The sequence below is a fragment of the Lampetra planeri genome, chromosome 3 (assembly GCF_965212315.1).
Source record: "Lampetra planeri chromosome 3, kcLamPlan1.2.h2, whole genome shotgun sequence".
Taxonomy (NCBI): domain Eukaryota; kingdom Metazoa; phylum Chordata; class Hyperoartia; order Petromyzontiformes; family Petromyzontidae; genus Lampetra; species Lampetra planeri.
The window spans coordinates 29,360,362-29,381,632 of NC_136109.1; the positions used below are offsets into that span (position 1 = coordinate 29,360,362).

Consider the following 21,271-nt stretch of genomic DNA (forward strand, 5'->3'; position numbering starts at 1 on the left):
CGTGCCACGTCTCGTGCGGCGACTGCTCCGGCCCATCCCCCGCCGACTGCCTGAGCTGCCCCCAGGGCTCCGTGATGCTGGCCGACGAGCGCCGCTGCGTGGAAGGCGGCTGCCCCACGTACGGCTACTTCCCAGGGCACGACGTCACCTGCCTCACCTGCCACCGCAGCTGCCGCTCCTGCAGTGGTGAGCCCGGGGCCGTGCCCAGAAGATCTGGATGAGATATCCAAAGGCTCCGACTAGGATCGTGAAAAGTTATGCTTGGGATATGCGCAGATTCTGTCTCCTGGTTTGGATATATCTTCCATGATGCCCAGAGGATCTTATCGAGAGGCTTTTGATGAAGTTGCCTTCATGGGATTTGGTACACAGGGATGCAAGAGGTTAAGGGGTCCTCCCCAAGTTGATCCCAACAAATGAGAATTGGAAGATTGGTAAAGACGCAGCGTGACCACCACGACTGCTCCGATTGTGCTCAAGTGTGTCGCTGACGCGTCGCTAACGTGTTGTCTCCGGCGGGTGGGTGCGGTGTCGCCGCAGGAGGCGGCGCAAAGGACTGCCTCACCTGTGAGTGGGGTGCCGAGCTCCAGGACGGCATCTGCTACCCGGCGTGCTCGGAGAACAACTTCTTCACTGAGGAGGTAGCTGGCCCTCAGCCGTTCCACCGTGACCCTCTCTCCCACCCCGCCGTGAACCCTGCTCACAATCGAAGTGATCTCCTGCTGCTCAAATGAGTGTTGAGGCATTGCGCATCTTCTGTATTACAGCCCTGAGTTGTGGATATTCCACATTCCTATGACAGGGGGTGAGTCCTATCAATAGGAGAACCACTGTCGACTTCCCCACAAAGTAGTATTCACCTTAACGACCCCAGAGGGATAGTGGACTAACTTGACACCCAACCAGGATTTGGTAAAAAATATATATTTTTTTTTTCTGGAATAATCCCTGGATGAAACCTCCTCGTTTGCAAAAGGGCATCGGTTGACACCCAGCCAGGTCCATCTTGCAAACGAGACTCCTCCTGGTCTCTCTTGCATTCTCTTCTGGTTCAACAACATCAACTTGGCCAGTGGGCCGCCACCTGGCACGTTTGGGCCCAAGGACCTGCGTTTGGCAATCGTGATTCTAAAGACGTCTTCTCGAGCAACTGCTGCGGCATCTTCTGAAGAGTGTCCCCCTCCCCGTCCGGGCAGGGTGCGTGCAAGCCGTGCGACGAGTCGTGCCTGCGCTGCACGGGCCCCGTGGGCCACGACTGCCTGGAGTGCCACCCGCACCTGGCCCTCAACGTGAGCGAGCGCCGCTGCCTGCCCTGCTGCCTCCAGGGCGGCAACGACGGCGCCGAGTGCTGTTTCTGCCGCGAGGGAACGAGTGAGAGCACGCACGCACGCACCAATAAACAGACGCACGCACGGTCGTGCCACCACAGCAGCGACCACCCTCCTCATCCACCACTTCATCCATCGCCTCGTTTGCACCATAGTCGATCACCACCTCCTGCTAACAAACCAATCCCCACTCTCGCTTATTCCATCACTGCCTCCACTAAAACCAAGCCCCACACTCTAACCTCTGTCTCCAAAGGGAATTTGTGGATATATCATTGTCTGGACAGCAAGCGGACGGTGCAGCAACATCCATCATTTTATCCCACTCCATACTCTCAACCTCTGCAACCTGCAGGGACCAGCATGGTGAAGTAAGGTCAAATAACCCCCATGACTCGCACTGCGTGGGGAGACCCTCGTGCAGCAGTGACACTCGGCTGTGCATCTCCATCGCTGACTTCACGTGGAACGGCCTCACGTAGCGGTACTCATTTTACCGACCTCTGAGTCGGGATGATAATGCTCGTGTCGATCGTGGCTGGGATTTGAGCTCTCGACCTCGCGCCATTACGAGGGCTTCCCTCTCTGTTCAGCCGCGCCGTTAAAACGCGAACGGAAACCCTTCCTCCCCGGCTGCATGCGTGCGCGCAGGCAAGTGCGTGCCCCCGCCCCCCGTGAGCGCGGGACGTCAGGTGGGGGCGCCGGACACGCAGCCGTCGGGGGAAGCCTCCTTGGGCCGGAAGAGCCACGCGGCGCTGACGGCGCTGCTGGTGCTCTCGCTGATGGCCGTGGGCGCCGGCGCGGCGCTGCTGCTGCGGGCTCGCGCGCACCGCAAGCTGTGCTGGTCCCGCACCAGCTACGAGAAGCTGGGCGGCAGCAGCGGCGGGGGCGGCACGGCGATCGCCACGACCACCGCCAAGCCCTTCCACGACGCGGAGCGCGATGGCGTGCGCCTGCGCGCGGAGCGCGGCGAGGGCCGCTACGAGCACAGCCGCTTCCACGACGACCCCGCCGAGAGCGGCGACGACGACGACGACGTCGTGTATACGAGCGGCGACGGAACGGTGTACCGCCGCTACGACCACGGCAAGCACTTGCCCTCGTCCTCCGACAGCGAGCCCGAGGACGGCGCCGCCGGCGCCGGTGGCGACGGTCGGCTATTCGCGTAGGGTCGCTCGCTCCGGACCCCGCCGGGAGGGGGGGGTTCGGTTGCGGGGCGGTGGGGTCCGGCACGGAGAGGATCATCGAAATGGTGTCGGGGCACGGCAGGAGGAGCCCGAAGCTGGGAACGCGCAGACCGTGCAACGGCAACGTCGAGATTCGCGATCCTCGCGTTGCCGAGGGACGCAAGGACGTTGGAGGGTGAAGTGGGGGGGGGGGGACGTCCAGCACGTGTGCGGCAAGACCGCGGCTCGTCGTCGGAGATCTCGAGTCCTCGGGGTTCCCGGTCACCGCTACGAATGTCACGAGCGTGGCGCGAGCACGCCGCTCGCCGCCTCCAACGCTCGCTCAACCGCCAAGCGCACTCCCGCGTCCCCGTGCGGTGCTGATTGTGAAAATCACTTTACTTGTTTTTAGTTTATGCGTTTTTATTGAGGTTGTTGGGGATAAGGTTGGGTTTTTTAAAACTGCAATAGAGGTGGAATCTACTGTATAAAATGGTTTTAAGGAATGTTGATAAGATTAAACTAAACGCATTTCGTAATGATTTAGATTAGTCGTCCGATGGCGAGCATGTTCCCCTGGTGTTCGTGGAACCTCCACCACCACCACATACCCCAGCCCTGCAGCGTGATCTTGCCTCACGGTGGGGGCACACAAACACTCGGGGCGGGGGCAGGGGGGGACATGATACAGAGAATGTTCAATAAACTTTAAACAAACGTGAACGCTAAACAGAATGCGCAAAGTTGTGACCAGCTTGTGTCTCTTGCATGCTGCCCTCCACTCTCACCCCTTGTGTGTGTAATGAAGACTGGAGTCAAACTGGAAGTGGTGTCAAATATAGCAATTGTCTTTACTTGCTGTGGGCTCGATTACACCCTGGTGTGGATCGTTCTCATGACCCAGCTGACGCTGTGGATGTTTGTGGTGGGTCTGTGATTATGGACTCTGATCGCCTTTCGCTGGGCTATGGCCTTCACCAAACTGTCACGTTACCCCCCAACTTGACTCTTAACCACGGCGCCAACGCTCCTCCTGGCTGCTGCCTCCATCCGTACTTTAGTAAAGTTAAGATTATGGTTGGGATTAGATTGGCGTTGGGGATGAGGATGTTTAGGTTGTGTTTTGGGGTCGAGTGGAATGTTTTGAGTGGGGGGTTTATAGTTATGCTCGTGCTGGGGTCACCGTTTACTTGGTGTTGGTGAATTGTTATAGGTCGGGTTCGTGGTGGCGCTCGGTTCTTATTCCGCAGGGATTGTGACTGGAAGCTGTCATGTGACCTCGCGCCCAGATGTTCACTTAATTTGTTTTACTGCTCCCTACGGTGAGCACAGCGAAGATCCGACTCTCCCGCGGGTCCTCTTTTTAATGCGGGTGTAACCGGAGTAATAAGGGGGGCTCCAAGGTGGTCATATTTCAACTGCACCATCCCATCTCCAAGACCAGGATGTCGTCATGGTCAGAGGTCGATGCCACCCATACCTCGCTGCCAGATCCCACAGCTGCTGCAGTCAACACGCGGCCGCCAAGATCTGCCCTGACAGTCGTCTACCGCCATCTGCTAGTAGATCTTCTCTTCCCTCATGGAGACCACTCTGATGCCTGTCTCGGTAATCGGCCCTCCCCCATCCTGCACACAACGGCCTCGCCCACCGGATCCCATCTACACCACTCGCCTGCCACGTTCTCTTCCCGACATGCATTGCTTCTGTCTTTTCGCGAAATTCCCAGCATCCATCTCAGATACTTGATGCTCAAATGCCAATAATGTATTTTCCAGTTGTTTGACACCAGCTCTGATCCATGTCATAATACAGACAGAAACCGTTTGCTTGTGGGTGTGAGGCCACAGAGTTTTTCGATACAAAGTCTCATCGTCATCCCTCCACCACCACCACCTGACGTTTTGGCATTAAAAACACTTGCGTAGCCTGGGCCAAAATCAAACATGGATCGCATCGCACTGGTTACGATTTCATTTGACAGTTCAAGTTCAAGTTCAAGTTCATTTATTAGGTATAGCCCTGTGAGCCATTCAGCTCTTGAATCGGGTGCAACCGCAACAAACAAAAAACAAAAACATGAACAAAAAAACGGAACTTCTGCCTACTCGATGACCACTCGTGATCCGTCACGCGCGGCCCACCAACACCCAGCAGCCCAGCAGCACCCAGCATGTAGCCGCTCCTTTTCTCAACACAGAACTGGCTCGACCGGTCTAGCCCACATTCAGGCTTCGTGAATTGTGGATTACTTCCTGGCATGAAAGATGCGATTGAAATCGCGTCACCCCACAAAACATTCCGTGCATGCTCTCTGCAACGCCAAGGAGCACCGGTGCCTATCCTGCTGGCCCCGGCTGCCAGGATGCTCGCCCAAACGTCATCCCGTGAGCACATTGCGACCACTAATAATGACATCTCGTCATTGGCTTCCCGTTACGTTTTGGGTACAATGTAAAGCATTGCCGCTGACCTACAAGGCCTTAAACGACCTTGCACCATTTACATTTAACAACTGATACCGCCACGACCGCTCCAAGTCCAGATCCCGTGCCGAGAGCTGGACTCTCCACCTGTGGTGGCCGATAAATATGCGTTGCGCCACGACTGCGGAACGCCTCCCCATCACCAGTGGCTAGAGAGGGAAGCTCACCGAAAGCTCCAAAATTAAGTAAGACCATTGTGTGACTGCGTCAGTCCAATTAAAAAAAACAATTATCCGCAAAAAGTTAAACTGAGTTCATACAGAGCAAAGGTTGCCCATGACTGGAATTTTTTGCAAGACTCCAGTGCCGGTAATCTGGACCATCCCCCCCCCCGCTTCCCCAGCTCGATCCGCACTAACTCACTCCGGCTGGTTCCTTCCAGGTCGTTCTGGCCCATTGCCACCACGTGGACCCTCTTGAAAAGAGTCGCGAAGCTCGGTGAGGTCTGTCACGGGCAAACGAGCAGAATCCTCGCCAATCATAATTCGACACCCCCCTCTCTCAGCACACCCCTGCAGCTACTCGACACACTTGCACACCTCCATCCTACACCTGCACCCTCCACGAGTACACACACACACACACGCCCCGATTAACATCCACCAGCAGGTGTCACGGAGTGGTGCCAACGTCTCCGCGGAGCTTATGCAAGACGAGCTGCACTTTGAGATCACGGGGAGTGACGATAAGGGGGCACTGACCGGCAGAAGCGCCACCTGCCCTCGCAATGGTTACAGTCTGCGTCATTACATGAGGATGTTTAGGTTGTGTTTTGGGGTCGAGTGGAATGTTTTGAGTGGGGGGTTTATAGTTATGCTCGTGCTGGGGTCACCGTTTACTTGGTGTTGGTGAATTGTTATAGGTCGGGTTCGTGGTGGCGCTCGGTTCTTATTCCGCAGGGATTGTGACTGGAAGCTGTCATGTGACCTCGCGCCCAGATGTTCACTTAATTTGTTTTACTGCTCCCTACGGTGAGCACAGCGAAGATCCGACTCTCCCGCGGGTCCTCTTTTTAATGCGGGTGTAACCGGAGTAATAAGGGGGGCTCCAAGGTGGTCATATTTCAACTGCACCATCCCATCTCCAAGACCAGGATGTCGTCATGGTCAGAGGTCGATGCCACCCATACCTCGCTGCCAGATCCCACAGCTGCTGCAGTCAACACGCGGCCGCCAAGATCTGCCCTGACAGTCGTCTACCGCCATCTGCTAGTAGATCTTCTCTTCCCTCATGGAGACCACTCTGATGCCTGTCTCGGTAATCGGCCCTCCCCCATCCTGCACACAACGGCCTCGCCCACCGGATCCCATCTACACCACTCGCCTGCCACGTTCTCTTCCCGACATGCATTGCTTCTGTCTTTTCGCGAAATTCCCAGCATCCATCTCAGATACTTGATGCTCAAATGCCAATAATGTATTTTCCAGTTGTTTGACACCAGCTCTGATCCATGTCATAATACAGACAGAAACCGTTTGCTTGTGGGTGTGAGGCCACAGAGTTTTTCGATACAAAGTCTCATCGTCATCCCTCCACCACCACCACCTGACGTTTTGGCATTAAAAACACTTGCGTAGCCTGGGCCAAAATCAAACATGGATCGCATCGCACTGGTTACGATTTCATTTGACAGTTCAAGTTCAAGTTCAAGTTCATTTATTAGGTATAGCCCTGTGAGCCATTCAGCTCTTGAATCGGGTGCAACCGCAACAAACAAAAAACAAAAACATGAACAAAAAAACGGAACTTCTGCCTACTCGATGACCACTCGTGATCCGTCACGCGCGGCCCACCAACACCCAGCAGCCCAGCAGCACCCAGCATGTAGCCGCTCCTTTTCTCAACACAGAACTGGCTCGACCGGTCTAGCCCACATTCAGGCTTCGTGAATTGTGGATTACTTCCTGGCATGAAAGATGCGATTGAAATCGCGTCACCCCACAAAACATTCCGTGCATGCTCTCTGCAACGCCAAGGAGCACCGGTGCCTATCCTGCTGGCCCCGGCTGCCAGGATGCTCGCCCAAACGTCATCCCGTGAGCACATTGCGACCACTAATAATGACATCTCGTCATTGGCTTCCCGTTACGTTTTGGGTACAATGTAAAGCATTGCCGCTGACCTACAAGGCCTTAAACGACCTTGCACCATTTACATTTAACAACTGATACCGCCACGACCGCTCCAAGTCCAGATCCCGTGCCGAGAGCTGGACTCTCCACCTGTGGTGGCCGATAAATATGCGTTGCGCCACGACTGCGGAACGCCTCCCCATCACCAGTGGCTAGAGAGGGAAGCTCACCGAAAGCTCCAAAATTAAGTAAGACCATTGTGTGACTGCGTCAGTCCAATTAAAAAAAACAATTATCCGCAAAAAGTTAAACTGAGTTCATACAGAGCAAAGGTTGCCCATGACTGGAATTTTTTGCAAGACTCCAGTGCCGGTAATCTGGACCATCCCCCCCCCCGCTTCCCCAGCTCGATCCGCACTAACTCACTCCGGCTGGTTCCTTCCAGGTCGTTCTGGCCCATTGCCACCACGTGGACCCTCTTGAAAAGAGTCGCGAAGCTCGGTGAGGTCTGTCACGGGCAAACGAGCAGAATCCTCGCCAATCATAATTCGACACCCCCCTCTCTCAGCACACCCCTGCAGCTACTCGACACACTTGCACACCTCCATCCTACACCTGCACCCTCCACGAGTACACACACACACACACGCCCCGATTAACATCCACCAGCAGGTGTCACGGAGTGGTGCCAACGTCTCCGCGGAGCTTATGCAAGACGAGCTGCACTTTGAGATCACGGGGAGTGACGATAAGGGGGCACTGACCGGCAGAAGCGCCACCTGCCCTCGCAATGATGCAAACGGACATGGTTACAGTCTGCGTCATTACATTCCTCGATTACCACTTGGACAAACGCCCGATCTCACGACTGCAGATGCACGCGACCGCGTGACGCCAAGCGCCTTACCCCACCGCAACACGACTCGCTCCTCGTATCGCTCGAGCCCATTGTATGCACATTCCACGACAATAAACGAGTCTGTCACTCGCATCTCCAGCCGTCGCCAATCCCGCGTCGCGCGCTGAGCCCCAACGCACCACAGAGGAGGATTGTGGAAGTGGGCAGGGTCCGGGCCTGGTGGGGAACCCGCACGCCGTCTTCGCTGGGGTGTGCAGGTGGGTTCCCGCACGTGGCGGGGCGAGTCGAGGGCGTGAGCCAAGGGGTCGTGCGAGTGGCGCTGCGAGCGCGTGGATCTCCTGGGGGAGGACGCGCGCACTTGTGCTGCCGCCGGGACGGTCACGTGCTTTTTCTGGGTTCCACTTTCACGTTTCAGAATCTCTTTTTATACTGGAGGAATCCGATGAGCTATAAAGCTATTTTTTTTCTATGTCCAGTTAATGATTGCGTAACCAGGTGAGCGGCCACGTCACAACCTCGCGATAACAGTGATTTGGGTCACCGACACGATTAAGTCAATTAACATGGAAACAAAGTAAATTTACTCGGCAAATAGAAATTGGGCCAAAAACAACACGTAGTACAGTGATTATGGGGAATGACAATCGCGTAACAGAATATCGAGAAGAGAGAACGAACGGAAGTCAATGTTACATTCAGTGCAATAAAGTTACCCCGAACAAGTCCGCTTTGAAATCCAGACAAATGTGACTTGGCAAAGCGAGCTGCAAGGGCAAGGTTGGTGTGCCAAGGCCATGGGGACGGGCAAGACGACGGCGAACGTTCAAACGACGTGCTGGAGTCGCAGGAGGCGTGGAACACGCGGCGTGTCCCGCCGCACCGACCGGGACGGGACCAACGACCCGGAGTCGCGACCGGCTTTGTCGCGACACGAGGCTCACGCCCCGCGCAAACGGGGGAAGGCCGCGACCCACCATCGCTTTGTACATCTGTATGTGCGTTGTGTCACAACTATCTCTTGGCTCGACATTACGAATCTAGGAGGGGGGGGGGCTCCCTCCAACCCCTCGCAAGATGCGCGCCCGCAGATGTCGCCGGGTTGAGGGTGGTCGCGGTGTCATCACGACACGAGTATCGCATGCACGCGTCGTTGGGGAATACAGAAGGAAGTCGACATCAACTTGTCTTCTTTACGGTGGGTTATAGACTCTTACGAGAGTTGGTCGCTGATCGCTCATCCTCTCTCGATAACGCGCAACATGGAGCGCGGATGAATGAGCAGCCCTCATATACTGCACCACGATGTTACGGGAGTGTTTTTAAGCGGACCAATTGTGAAGACGTGTCACATTAGCTCTGGCTGTGAGCCCGACAGATCATCTGTGAACACCAACACCCTCCGGCGTGCGCTCCTGCCCATTCACATCGGTTTGTATGTCAATGCCATATCGCATTGATATTAAACACGTAACCTACGTCCGACAGGACTGCTACGTTATCTGGTGATGCTGCTGATGCTGCGTTGGTAGGGGTGCATAACCACAAATAACACTGTAACACAATTTTTGTCCCTGGGTAGTAAGTGTTATTTTTTAATTGCTTATGCCTAAAAAGTATAGAAAATGGCTATTATTCCCCACAAACTTTGCTTTTGTGACCAGGACAGTGATATTTTTAAACGTACCTATTTTCATTGAGAAAACGGGCGAATTTATGTATTTTCGTTCACATAAAGTCAGAAAAAAAGATATTAATCGAAATTAACATGTATTTATACTAAAGTAATACAAAATTTACTACAAAAGATTTAGAAGTGAGTAGTTTGTCGAGATTTACGATTACACTGTAAACCACTTTCACGAATCAGCCCCCAAATGTAGTCTCCCATCATGTTCTCGTTATACTTTCCTTGGTAGCGGCGTTCAAAGTCCAGTATATCCTGGTGGAAGCGCTCGCCTTGCTCCTCCGAGTACACTCCCATGTTCTCCTTGAATTTATCAAGATGAGCATCAAGGATATGGACTTTGAGGGACATCCTACAGCCCATTGTGCCGTAGTTCTTCACCAGAGTCTCAACTAGCTCCACATCGTTTTCGACCTTGTGATTGCCCAGGAAGCTCCGAACCACTGCGACAAAGCTGTTCCAAGCCGCTTTCTCCTTACATGTGAGTTTCTTGGGGAATTCATTGCACTCCAGGATCTTCTTTATCTGTGGTCCAACGAAGCCACCGGCTTTGACCTTTGCCTCAGACAGCTTAGGGAAGTAGTCTTGAAGGTAATTGAAGGCTGCCAACTCCTTATCTACAGCTCTGACAAATTGTTTTATGAGGCCCAATTTGATGTGCAGTGGTGGCATCAGCACCTTCTGGGGGTCCACCAGTGGCTCCCACTTGACGTTGTTCCTCCCCACAGAGAACTCGGTCCGCTGTGGCCAGTCCCGCTTGTGTTAGTGCATCTTAGTGTTCCTGCTGTCCCAAAGGCAAAGATCACAGGGAAACTTGGTAAAACCGCCTTGGAGACCCATCAGGAATGCCACCATTTTAAAGTCTCCGATGACCGCCCAGCCATACTCATCATACTTCAAAGCATCCAGCAAGGTCTTGATGCTGTTGTAATCCTCTTTGAGGTGCACCGAGTGAGCCAGGGGAAGAGATGGGTACTTGTTACCATTATGGAGCAGCACGGCTTTGAGGTTCCTGGATGAGCTGTCAATGAAGAGGCGCCACTCATTCTGGTTACAGGCGATTCCGATTGCTTGAAACAGAATGGTCACATTGTGGCAGAAGCAGAGCCCATCTTGACGGGTGAAGAAGCTGCAAAAAGGTTGGTGACGCTTCCTCTGATCTGCGACTTGCACACTTGCATCCAACAAGTTTCACTGCTTGAGCCTAAACGTCAAAAGTTCGGCATTGGACTTGGTGAGACCAAGATATCTGATCAAGTCATTGAGGTATTTTTGGTTGGGGTAGTCTGGGTTTATCTCCTCAGCTCCACCTCTGAAATTGTCATCTCGATCTACGTCTTCCTCGCTCTCTGACTTGCTGCTCTCTTCTAAAGTCGGCAGTGTGGTACCGGGGCAATGGATGAAGGAAGATCCGGATAGGTGATAGCAGGTGCATTCTTGACATTCCGACGTTTGGAAGGGTCCACCATGCAGAAGTAGCAGTTGCATGATTGGTCAGTGGGTTCCCGCCAGATTCTTGGGATAGCGAACTTCATGGCTTTCTTTTCCCCTCTGTACCATCCTACAAAAATACATTTATTTCACCCATGACGAATGTGTAAGATTCTCGAAACATTTTTCATATATGACATATTTTTTTAATAACATTAGAAATTGTAAAACATTTAAAAATGAAAAACTTTCACAATTTATTTATTTTTACAAATTTTATAACTTAAAATTCCGAGCAACAATTGTCCATCTTACCTTCCAGGCATAATCAATTAGAAAATAGCACTACCCAGGGACAACATTTTTTTTGTTCCACAGTGCAATTATTAAACTGGACACATTAGTCAATGACATAGCCCTTCTTCACATCACACACACGGAGGACAGAGACGTACAGCAGATGATTATCGAAATTGAAATGAACTTTACCAGTGTCTGGTTGAACTTGGAGGGATGAGGAAGGCGTGAGCCGTGGTGTCAGAATGGAGCGAAACGTCACCTTGCGAGGGGGAGGTGGGGGTGGGTGCAGGTGGCAGGCTCGAGGTGGGGTCTGATCATCACCTGTAGCACGCACGCACTCGCTCCCCGCTCACCTGCCGCTGGTGGCCACAGCTCGCAGGCTCTGTCGCCTGCCCTGAAGGAGAAGCCACAGAGAGCTGCGAGTTCGGCGGCCCTGGTGGCGAGGTAAGGGCCCTCTGTCCGACGTTTCGCACGCACACACAGACACGGGGTGTGCGCGTGCGAGACGCGTGCCGTGCTACTGGAGGGGCTTCGTCGTTTCCTTTCGCGCGGCTGCCGCTGTGGATGCGAAGCGACGACGACGACGACGACCTCACATCGGGCCAGGGTGGTCAAGCCCCGGGTGACCCGCGCGAGCAGCAGCAGCAGCGGAGGCGGCGGCGGGGTCGCAGCTGCGATCTCCACGTCGTCCTCCACGTCGTCTTTGCCGATCGGGGCGTCAGCGCGTCGGCTGTTGCCGCTGTGCGCGGCGGGGCTCATCGGGGATTCTGCCGTGGTGGATGGCTGTACAGTGCAGTGTGTACTGTGTGTACTGTGTGTGTACTGTGTGTGTCTGTACCGTGTGTGTGTACCGTGTGTGTGTACCGTGTGTGTACCGTGTGTATACTGTGTGTACTGTGTGTGTGTAGTGTGTGTGTACTGTGGGGGTCGCTAGCCCCCGAGATCCCTCCCTCGATAATACTAACGGCCGGACTAACATCATCAATCGCCCCCCCGCTGCTAAGCGAACCGCCGCTAGGCTCCTCACCCAGGGTGTGGGAGCCGTCACCCGAGGATTCCCCTCCACCGCGGGTCCGCGTAGCAGGCATGGATAACCACGCACGCGCACACCCACACACAGCTCTGCACGGCACTCACCCAACCCTGACCACTCACGTTAGGATCGCGCACCTGTGTTACACACGTCGTGAACGTGCGCGCACACACGCATACAGCTCCACACGCGATACCCACTCCTGCGCCGCTCTGCGCCGCGCTGGCCGCCCACGTTACGATCGCGCACCTTGGGCACGCCGATTACGCACGCCGAGAGCTTACGCAAGTAACGAGCGCACGCAAGCGGGGCACACGCCGACACGACGACTCGTCCCCTCCCCCACTCGCGCGTGCACGTCAACACAAATATCGTACAAGGACGATTCTCCTCTCACACGGCTGCGTAGTCACGCCAACACACCAAAAGTGCTCTCCCCGGGCGTTAACGCACACACCTCCGTACCCGCACAATCGTACAGAGACCACGGCCTTTATGCGTACAACGACCACACACTCGCGAATGCAGTGCACGCTAATACCACGTTCCAAAAACACCCAACAACACGGTTTTGTTACTACGCTCGAGATTTTATTAGCCCTTGCTAACCAACCGAGCCACCCGTGTGTGTGTGCGGGACAGCAAGGCGCTTCTAACCCACACTCTGGTGCCGTGTAGCCCTATTCTATGCTGCGCTCTCTGCTAAACCGCTTTCCTACTCGTCCTTACCCCGAACTAACCCTCTCCTACGGATCCTACCCTCCGCTCTGAGGTGTTGTAAGGCGCGCAACACGATACCGTCTGTAGTCCTTGGTGACCTTGCGGCGCTCAGATCGTCCTGCAGACAATCTAGCGGCTCGCCCGATGACTCCTTCGTCGCTGACCCCCTGTCCAAACTCCAGAAGAAGAGAGTTCCCTACTGCCCCTGCGTTTTCTTTTAAACTATTCACATCAAAGGCTAGGCGCCCCCGTCCCGACCGCCTTGGTCTCTCGACCAATCCTGAGCCTAGGATTTCCCGCTCTTTTGCGATCCCGCCGGCCTTTGAACTTTCGACCAATCAGTCGTCCCGGGTCCTGATCCCAGCTATCTGCCTTGCTGACCCATGTTTGTGTTTGTATGCGTTTCTAACTGCGGGGCTCTCTGAGCTCGCCGTGGTCGTGCGATCTCAAATCCGCCCACGGCGCCGCAGTGTTACTTGGCCTGGGAAGGGTCCTGTCCAATTCCCTGGCCCTGAGAAACCGTGGGGTAACCCCCCTAGGGGGCCCTCGGGTGAAAACTCAGGGTAGGTGACCCGACCACGAGGCCCTACGTGGGTGCGGGTGCGTGTTTATGTGGGGGGGGTGATGGGGGGCAGTGCGGCGGTGGAAGCCGGGCGGCTCCCTGGCTCGGCCGAGCGGCCCCGTCGCTGTGGCACCACAGTACCGTGTGTGTAGTGTGTGTGTACCGTGTGTGTAGTGTGTGTGTACCGTGTGTGTAGTGTGTGTGTACCGTGTGTGTAGTGTGTGTGTACCGTGTGTGTGTGTACCGTGTGTGTACCGTGTGTACTGTATGTGTACCGTGTGTACTGTGTGTGTGTACCGTGTGTATTGTGTGTACTGTGTGTGTGTACCATGTGTACCGTGTGTACCGTGTGTACTGTGTGTGTACTGTGTGTGTACTGTGTGTGTACCGTGTTTACTGTGTGTGTACCGTGTGTACTGTGTGTGTACCGTGTGTGTACTGTGTGTGTACCGTGTGTACTGTGTGTGTACCGTGTGTGTACTGTGTTTACTGTATGTACTGTGTGTACTGTGTGTGTGCTGTGTGTATTGTGTGTACTGTGTGTGTACTGTACGCAATGTATGTGCTGTGCGTCCTGTGTGTGTACTGTATGTACTGTGTACTGCGCGCAACTGTATGTACTGTATGTACTGTATGTACTGTATGTACTGTGTGTGTATTTGGAGTGCGCGCAGCGACGAACCCGGTGACCCGAGTTCGAGTCCCGCGAATATTTCAACCGGTCCTGGCCCACGCCTAGGTCGACTCGACCTCAAACGAGTACCCGATTCGATGCGTAAACATCGCCCCTGGGGAGACAAAGGCGGCCGGGTATGGTGCTGGTCACCCATCACCGTCGTGTGTCACTGTCGACCTCCATAGGCGCTCGCTCACAGCACTTGTCTCAACAGTGAGCTCAAGGCTATATGGGGTCTCTTTGCCTTGTGTGTGTGTGACATGCCAGGGGTTCTAAAACACTCGAACCACCATCAGAAGTCGAGAGTGAACGGCGGCGCTGCCAAATGATTCCGTCTCGCAGCCCGGCCCCTGCTTGTCCGCCTGCGACTCGTCCTGTGTGTATCTACACTGCATGTTGAACTTCTTTCGCGCCGTACGTAGCCACGCGTGCTCATTCGGAGGCTCCTGTGCATATTGCCAGGGCAGAACCCAGCTTCACCCACGCCAACAGCAGCAGCACCTGAGTGACCCCCCTCGTCACTGAGTGACCCCCCTCGTCACTGAGTGACCCCCCTCGTCACTGAGTGACCCCCCTCGTCACTGAGTGACCCCCCTCGTCACTGAGTGACCCCCCTCGTCACTGAGTGACCCCCCTCGTCACTGAGTGACCCCCCTCGTCACTGAGTGACTCCCCTCGTCACTGAGTGACCCCCCCCCCCTCGTCGTCACCACGCAGTGCGCTGTGTTCGCGTCAGTCGCCGTTGTTGGCCGCACGAGAGAATTCGGAACGTTCCACGTGGCGAGGCGGCCACGGGTGGCTCCCACTGGCGAAACGTCTGCGGTCTGGGCTGGCTCATGGGCCAGTTTACATCGGGCCGACGACTCGTATGCACCGGTACACGTGTGTGTGTGATGACAGTCGAGTCAGCCTGCAGTACCAGTGGACTGCTGCCGACGGGAATGATCGAGAATCGGAGCGTGGCCAGGCACCGTGTGTGAGGGAGATGCGCCGGGCAGTGCACTGAGACACGGGCGGGAATTCCTTCCCGTATGGCGAAGTCATTTCTTTCGAACAACCATTTCTGGTTTTCTATAAAGCGGCGTTCGTTTGAGCGAGCGCAGAGAGAGATAAATAAGCAGACGATTCAGCCTCCTTCCCATCCCATATCTGTCCCGCCACGTAAACAATTAAAGCAATGGATTTCCACGTCTCATCAGCCACACGACCTTCTGGGAGTGCGTACATTTTAAGCAGCGTTGGTTCAACACAAGGACAACCCTGGAGCAGTTTCGACATTCACTGTCTCATCAGCAGACGCGGGGTAGCTTAAATCAATGCTCGTGAACTCCCCGCTCCACCTAGCCCGGTAGTATGATGTGGCATTGACACGGAAGTCGCCATGTGACTGTGTCACACGGCCGGTTTGTCAACTCGTCTTGCGCAATGGACACGTCCCACAGCAGCCTCTGGCCACGCCAGGGTGCGGGATGGGGCCTGTAATTAATGGCACCGCGGCCACAAACGCACCTCTTGTTGCCCGCCACCGCCGGATTGTAATTATCAACAGTTACGGATGCTGGGGTGGGGGGGCAGTCCATGGGCTCAGTGGGATCCGAACCAGGGTGTCCTCCTCATCGAGAACCTCCTGCTCCCACCCGCTAGCCGCTTCCGCCAAACTTGCAAAGGGATGACCGGCGAAATATCAAACATCACATCGGCCTTGTGCTCAGCGGCAGACCACACTCCGTCTTGACGAGGGACGGAGATTCTCAACCGGGGGTCTAGCAGCTGTCAAGGCTAAGGGGGTCTGCAGGGTGCCAAGAGTTCCACGGAGACCAGAAAAACAAATGTCAGGATGATCCGAGACTGGGGTTGAGACCCGCAAGGCATCTTCGTGGCTAACGAGACTCCACGGAGCCGATTCTCATATCTACTGTGGTGGTTGTTCAACCGGAATGTTTATCCTCAAACACAGCAGTGAATGATGACCATCGTCCGGCTCAGTGTTTTGGGAATTCCAGGTAGCGGTGGTTATTGTGCAGAACTCTCGCGCGTTGTTGATTATGACGATTATTACGATAATGAGGTTAAGAATAGCACATATCGTGTCATCCCGAGCCACCCTGCGCGTCACTCGTACGGACACACGGACACGAGTAGTGACCTGCAGGAGGAGGATGAGGCATTTATAATCATTAATTTTGCAGCGATGTAAAATGGTCTCGGTTATTGGCGGTCGAATGGTCTGAAAATGAAATGACTTGGGGAGGAGAATCTTGGTGAGGCCTATCATTGTCTTTATGAGAGATGAGCCGCCTGTTTACTTTGTCTAAACATGCCTGGCTCTGCTCGTGGTGTCACCTTTCATTAATTAATTTCCCAAACGCTATCATCACTCACGGTGGGACAGGGTATTACTCGCGGTGCGAGCAGTTGCTGTGTTGATACGGTAGCCGTAGATACTCAGCAACGCGGCTTTCATATTTCTCCTTTTAATTTCCAGGCGCAAACATGGGCCAGGCGGTCAAGTGGAACAGAAAGGGGGTGATCGTTTGTGCCGTCGCGATCGCCACAGGAGCGGTCTTCCTCGTGTGCGTCCGGAGTCACAGCGTGCCCAGGGAGCCGCGCGGACACGGGGAGACCTGGGACCTGAGCCGCTACGAGCTGCCGGACATGGACCCGCGCTTCCCCGTGAACTGCTCTGCGGTGGTGCGAGGCGACGAGGAGAGCATCGCTGAAGCGATGCTCCTCTCCATCACCGTCGAGTTCAAAAAGCGGCGCCCGCTCGCAGAGGACGATTACCTGAGGATAACGCGCAACTGCGACGCGTTCAAGCGCGACAGGAGGTACGTGACGGTGCCGCTGAGCGAGGAGGAGGCGGCCTTCCCCATCGCCTACTCCGTGGTGGCCCACCACCGCGTGGACATGCTGGAGAGGCTGCTGCGCGCCATCTACGCGCCGCAGAACGTCTACTGCCTCCACGTGGACGAGAAGTCGCCGCCGCCCTACCAGGAGGCGGTGCGCGCTCTCGCCGCGTGTTTCCCCAACGTCTTCCTGGCCAGCCGGCAGGAGCGGGTGGTCTACAGCTCCTGGCTGCGCGTGCAGGCCGACCTCAACTGCATGCGGGACCTCGTGGCGGCGCCGCAGCCCTGGAAGTATTTCATCAACCTGTGCGGCCTCGACTTCCCCATTAAAACCAACCTGGAGATGGTGCGAGCGCTGCGCACCCTCAACGGGAAGAACAGCATGGAGTCCCTGCACACTCCGCGGGACAAGACGGTGCGCTGGGAGATACGCCACGAGATCGTGGACGGCGAGCTGCGCTCCACGCACGTCAGAAAGTCCCCTCCGCCCATCCCCACGCCCATGTTCTCCGGGAACGCGTACATCGTGGTGACGCGCGCCTTCGTGGAGCACGTGCTGAGCGACCCCACGGCACGGGCGCTCATCGAGTGGGAGAAGGACACGTTCAGCCCCGACGAGCACCTGTGGGCGACGCTGCAGCGCCTGCCCGGGGTGCCGGGCTCCTCGCCGCTGCACGACAAGTACGACGTGGAGGACATGATGGCCATCGCGCGCCTCGTGCGGTGGTCCTACATGGAGGGCGACACGCTGCAAGGGGCCGCCTACCCGCCCTGCCGCGGCACCGTGGTGCGCTGGGTGTGCGTCAACGGCGTGGGCGACCTGCCCTGGGCGCTGCGGCAGCACCACCTCTTCGTCAACAAGGTTGACTCGGCCGTGGACGACGTGGCCGTGCACTGCCTCGAGCGGCACCTGAGGAGCAAGGCCCTCGGGGAGGCCGTGCGCCCCTGTGCCGGGGCCGGCGCCAGCACAGCCGCCTGCGAGGAGACGCGGCCCCGGCACGTGGCGGAGCGCGGGGCCTAAGAGGAGTCGTTTCGATGGCTCCTCTTCAGAAGAGTCGTTCTGTGAGCCACGGCGGATGCACGCCACGTCGCGTGACGAGGCACATCGACGACTCTACGCCTTTCATCAGTGAAGCCTGCTTCGTCCGGTGCCGTTGCTTGTACTTTACAAGTCGCATTGTTGCACTCACGTGGGGCGACCTCGCTGCCTCGCCCCACCGGTGACCTTCACCATGAATAGCCACGTCTCTGGATTCTCTGATGTCTGATTTTTAAGCGGGGCGCTATGCTTTGCAAATTTTTCAAAGACATTTTTTTTTTCTTAATTTCTAGGGCAGGCTAAAAAAATGCCCAAAAGGTCAAGAGACCAGCGACAAACGGCACTATTTATCAAAGTTCTTGCATTCAGAGAGGTTATTAGAAGAATTTTGGAAGAGAGACGATGATGGGGTCAAATTTCAAAGTGGAGCAGTGTCAGGAAAGAAGCAGAGAAGTGTTGTGACCTGCAGTATGATGAGTGGGTGAGTGGGTGAGTGTGTTATTGTGACCTGCAGTGTGATGAGTGAGTGAGTGTGTTGTTGTGACCTGCAGTGTAGTGAGTGGGTGAGTGTGTTGTTGTGACCTGCAGTGTGATGAGTGAGTGAGTGTGTTGTTGTGACCTGCAGTGTGATGAGTGGGTGAGTGTGTTGTTGTGGCCTGCAGTGTGATGAGTGAGTGAGTGGGTGAGTGTGTTGTTGTGACCTGCAGTGTGATGAGTGAGTGAGTGTGTTGTTGTGACCTGCAGTGTGATGAGTGAGTGAGTGTGTTGTTGTGACCTGCAGTGTGATGAGTGGGTGAGTGTGTTGTTGTGGCCTGCAGTGTGATGAGTGAGTGAGTGGGTGAGTGTGTTGTTGTGACCTGCAGTGTAGTGAGTGGGTGAGTGTGTTGTTGTGACCTGCAGTGTGATGAGTGAGTGAGTGGGTGAGTGTGTTGTTGTGACCTGCAGTGTGGTGAGTGTGTTGTTGTGACCTGCAGTGTGATGAGTGGGTGAGTGTGTTGTTGTGACCTGCAGTTTGGTGAGTGGGTGAGTGTGTTGTTATGACCTGCAGTGTGGTGAGTGGGGGTGAGTGTGTTGTTGTCACCTGCGGTGTGGATGGGACTAAACCATGCAGCCGCGAGACGTAACAATGCACGGTGTACATATTGCTTTAGTTGCGAGCGCGTTGCCCATTGAAGCCCCACAGCTCAATTTCATATTCACCCGAAATTGCCGAAAGGTGTTTATGGAACAGCACGACCGTATTTATTGAAGGCACCTGTCGCTATACGGCACCTTGCGTTGGCCTCTGCAATACAAGCGGAGACCGAGAGAACGGCGGGGACGCGTGGAGAGAGAGAGAGAGAGGTGGGGGGGGCGCGCCCAGTGTCGGCCACGCGCGCCGTGGAGCGCGCGCGAGCGTCATTGTACAACCATTGTTCACACGTACAACCATTGTTCACGCGTACACCCATTGTTCACGCGTACAACCATTGTTCACGCGTACAACCATTGTTCACGCGTACACCCATTGTTCACGCGTACAACCATTGTTCACGCGAACAACCATTGTTCACGCGTACAACCATTGTGCACACGTACAACCATTGTTCACGCGTACACCAATTGTTCACGCGTACAACCATTGTTCACGCGTACAACCATTGTGCACACGTACAACCATTGTTCACGCGTACACCCATTGTTCACGCGTACACCCATTGTTCACGCGTACACCCATTGTTCACGCTACAACCATTCACGCGTACACCCATTGTTCACGCGTACACCCATTGTTCACGCGTACAACCATTGTTCACGCGTACACCCTTTGTTCACGCGTACACCCATTGTTCACGCGAACAACCATTGTTCACGTGTCTGACCTCTCCCAGATACAAGGAGAAGAATCAACACATTCGTTGATAACACCGTGAGCCCTAAAAGTAAAAGTAATTTAAATAGGCCAAGTTCCACGTGTAGTCGCAGACGTTGTCTTGGGAGCAACACGTTTTATTACAGCAACTCAACACACAACATAACGTAACCTACACTCGGGTGTTGAACGCCCAGTAAGCGGGCTGCACATAATGCCAACACATGATCCGCCGTGGCCTCGCAAGCCTGGCACCACACAGTGACACTCACAGTCACTACACGGGCAGTGAGCCCCTCCTCCACGACGCACAGAGGGCCGCTGCAGAGGCATCGTGGATACGGGTTTGGGAGGCGGTGTTATTGACATGTTTTGACTTCGATGAAACATAAACACAGGTTTACTCTTTCAAGCAATGAAACAGGGCGTGTTAAGATGTTCAAACACCAAAATAGATACCTTCTGCAGGCATCACGTTTGCATGACTCACACATACTTGTCGCAAAACATGCAAACAAAAGTGATCTGATAAAGATATACGCATCGTCCTTGATACTCATTGGCCTCCATCCGAGACGTGCTTTTTTGTGGCCTCATCTCACCAGCGGACGATACAAAGATCATGCAAGTCATATCGTTGAGTGTGCATGTGCACCGCCGTCAACACAGCAGCAGCAGCAGCGCCAGTGGTGGATGTGCTTCGTGTTTGGATCGAGCCGTGTGATGTGGATCACGCGTTGTGCAATCTCTCTCCCAAGGCAGTGGTTCCCGGCCTTGTTTAGCTCCTCTTGCTCCCCCCTCCCATGTCGAGTTCTGTTTCTACCGAGCAGTGGCCACCCCCTTGCCCGACCCAACGGGGTTCTGAGAAATAAATGTACGAATAATGAACATCAATATTGTAGCAAAATTGTCCATTTTGTAAGGTTTATCGTGACAAGCTGCTTGTAACTACAAGCGCGTACAAACTAAATCAACAGATGCTCTGCACACGTGACGTTATTTGTTCGCGTTCGCTCGTTCCTCTTGGAGACCACGGCGTTTGCGATGAATGAGTTTCGAAAGGTTTTGTTTATACCGCTCTAGGCTACCATATTGAAGTGAAATGTAATCGAAGTTATTTTATATCGCCAGATTCACACGTGATTATCCACCGATGACTCTCGTGTATGATATAATTTCACACATTTCTAAATGACCTCTCGTTCCCCCAAGGGGTC

General features: G+C 54.8%; 1 protein-coding gene across 2 annotated transcripts; it reads left to right on the forward strand.

The window, feature by feature from the left end:
* Positions 1–5,740: 5,740 nt before the first annotated feature.
* On the forward strand, positions 5,741–20,948 carry LOC144717236 (beta-1,3-galactosyl-O-glycosyl-glycoprotein beta-1,6-N-acetylglucosaminyltransferase-like). Of its 2 annotated transcripts, none has more exons than XM_078592629.1 (2): positions 5,741–8,168; positions 16,803–20,948. In XM_078592629.1, the coding sequence occupies exon 2, from the start codon at positions 16,811–16,813 to the stop codon at positions 18,182–18,184; it is 1,374 nt and encodes a 457-aa protein (XP_078448755.1). In that variant the 5' UTR covers positions 5,741–8,168; positions 16,803–16,810; the 3' UTR covers positions 18,185–20,948. The 2 variants fall into 2 exon arrangements, with proteins under 2 accessions (XP_078448755.1, XP_078448754.1); XM_078592628.1 differs by lacking the exon at positions 5,741–8,168 and adding an exon at positions 11,660–11,770.
* Positions 20,949–21,271: the final 323 nt, after the last annotated feature.

Coding starts and splice junctions, on each gene's coding strand:
- LOC144717236 (XM_078592629.1), top strand. CDS start 16,811: ATGGGCCAGGCGGTCAAGTGGAACAGAAAGGGGGTGATCGTTTGTGCC.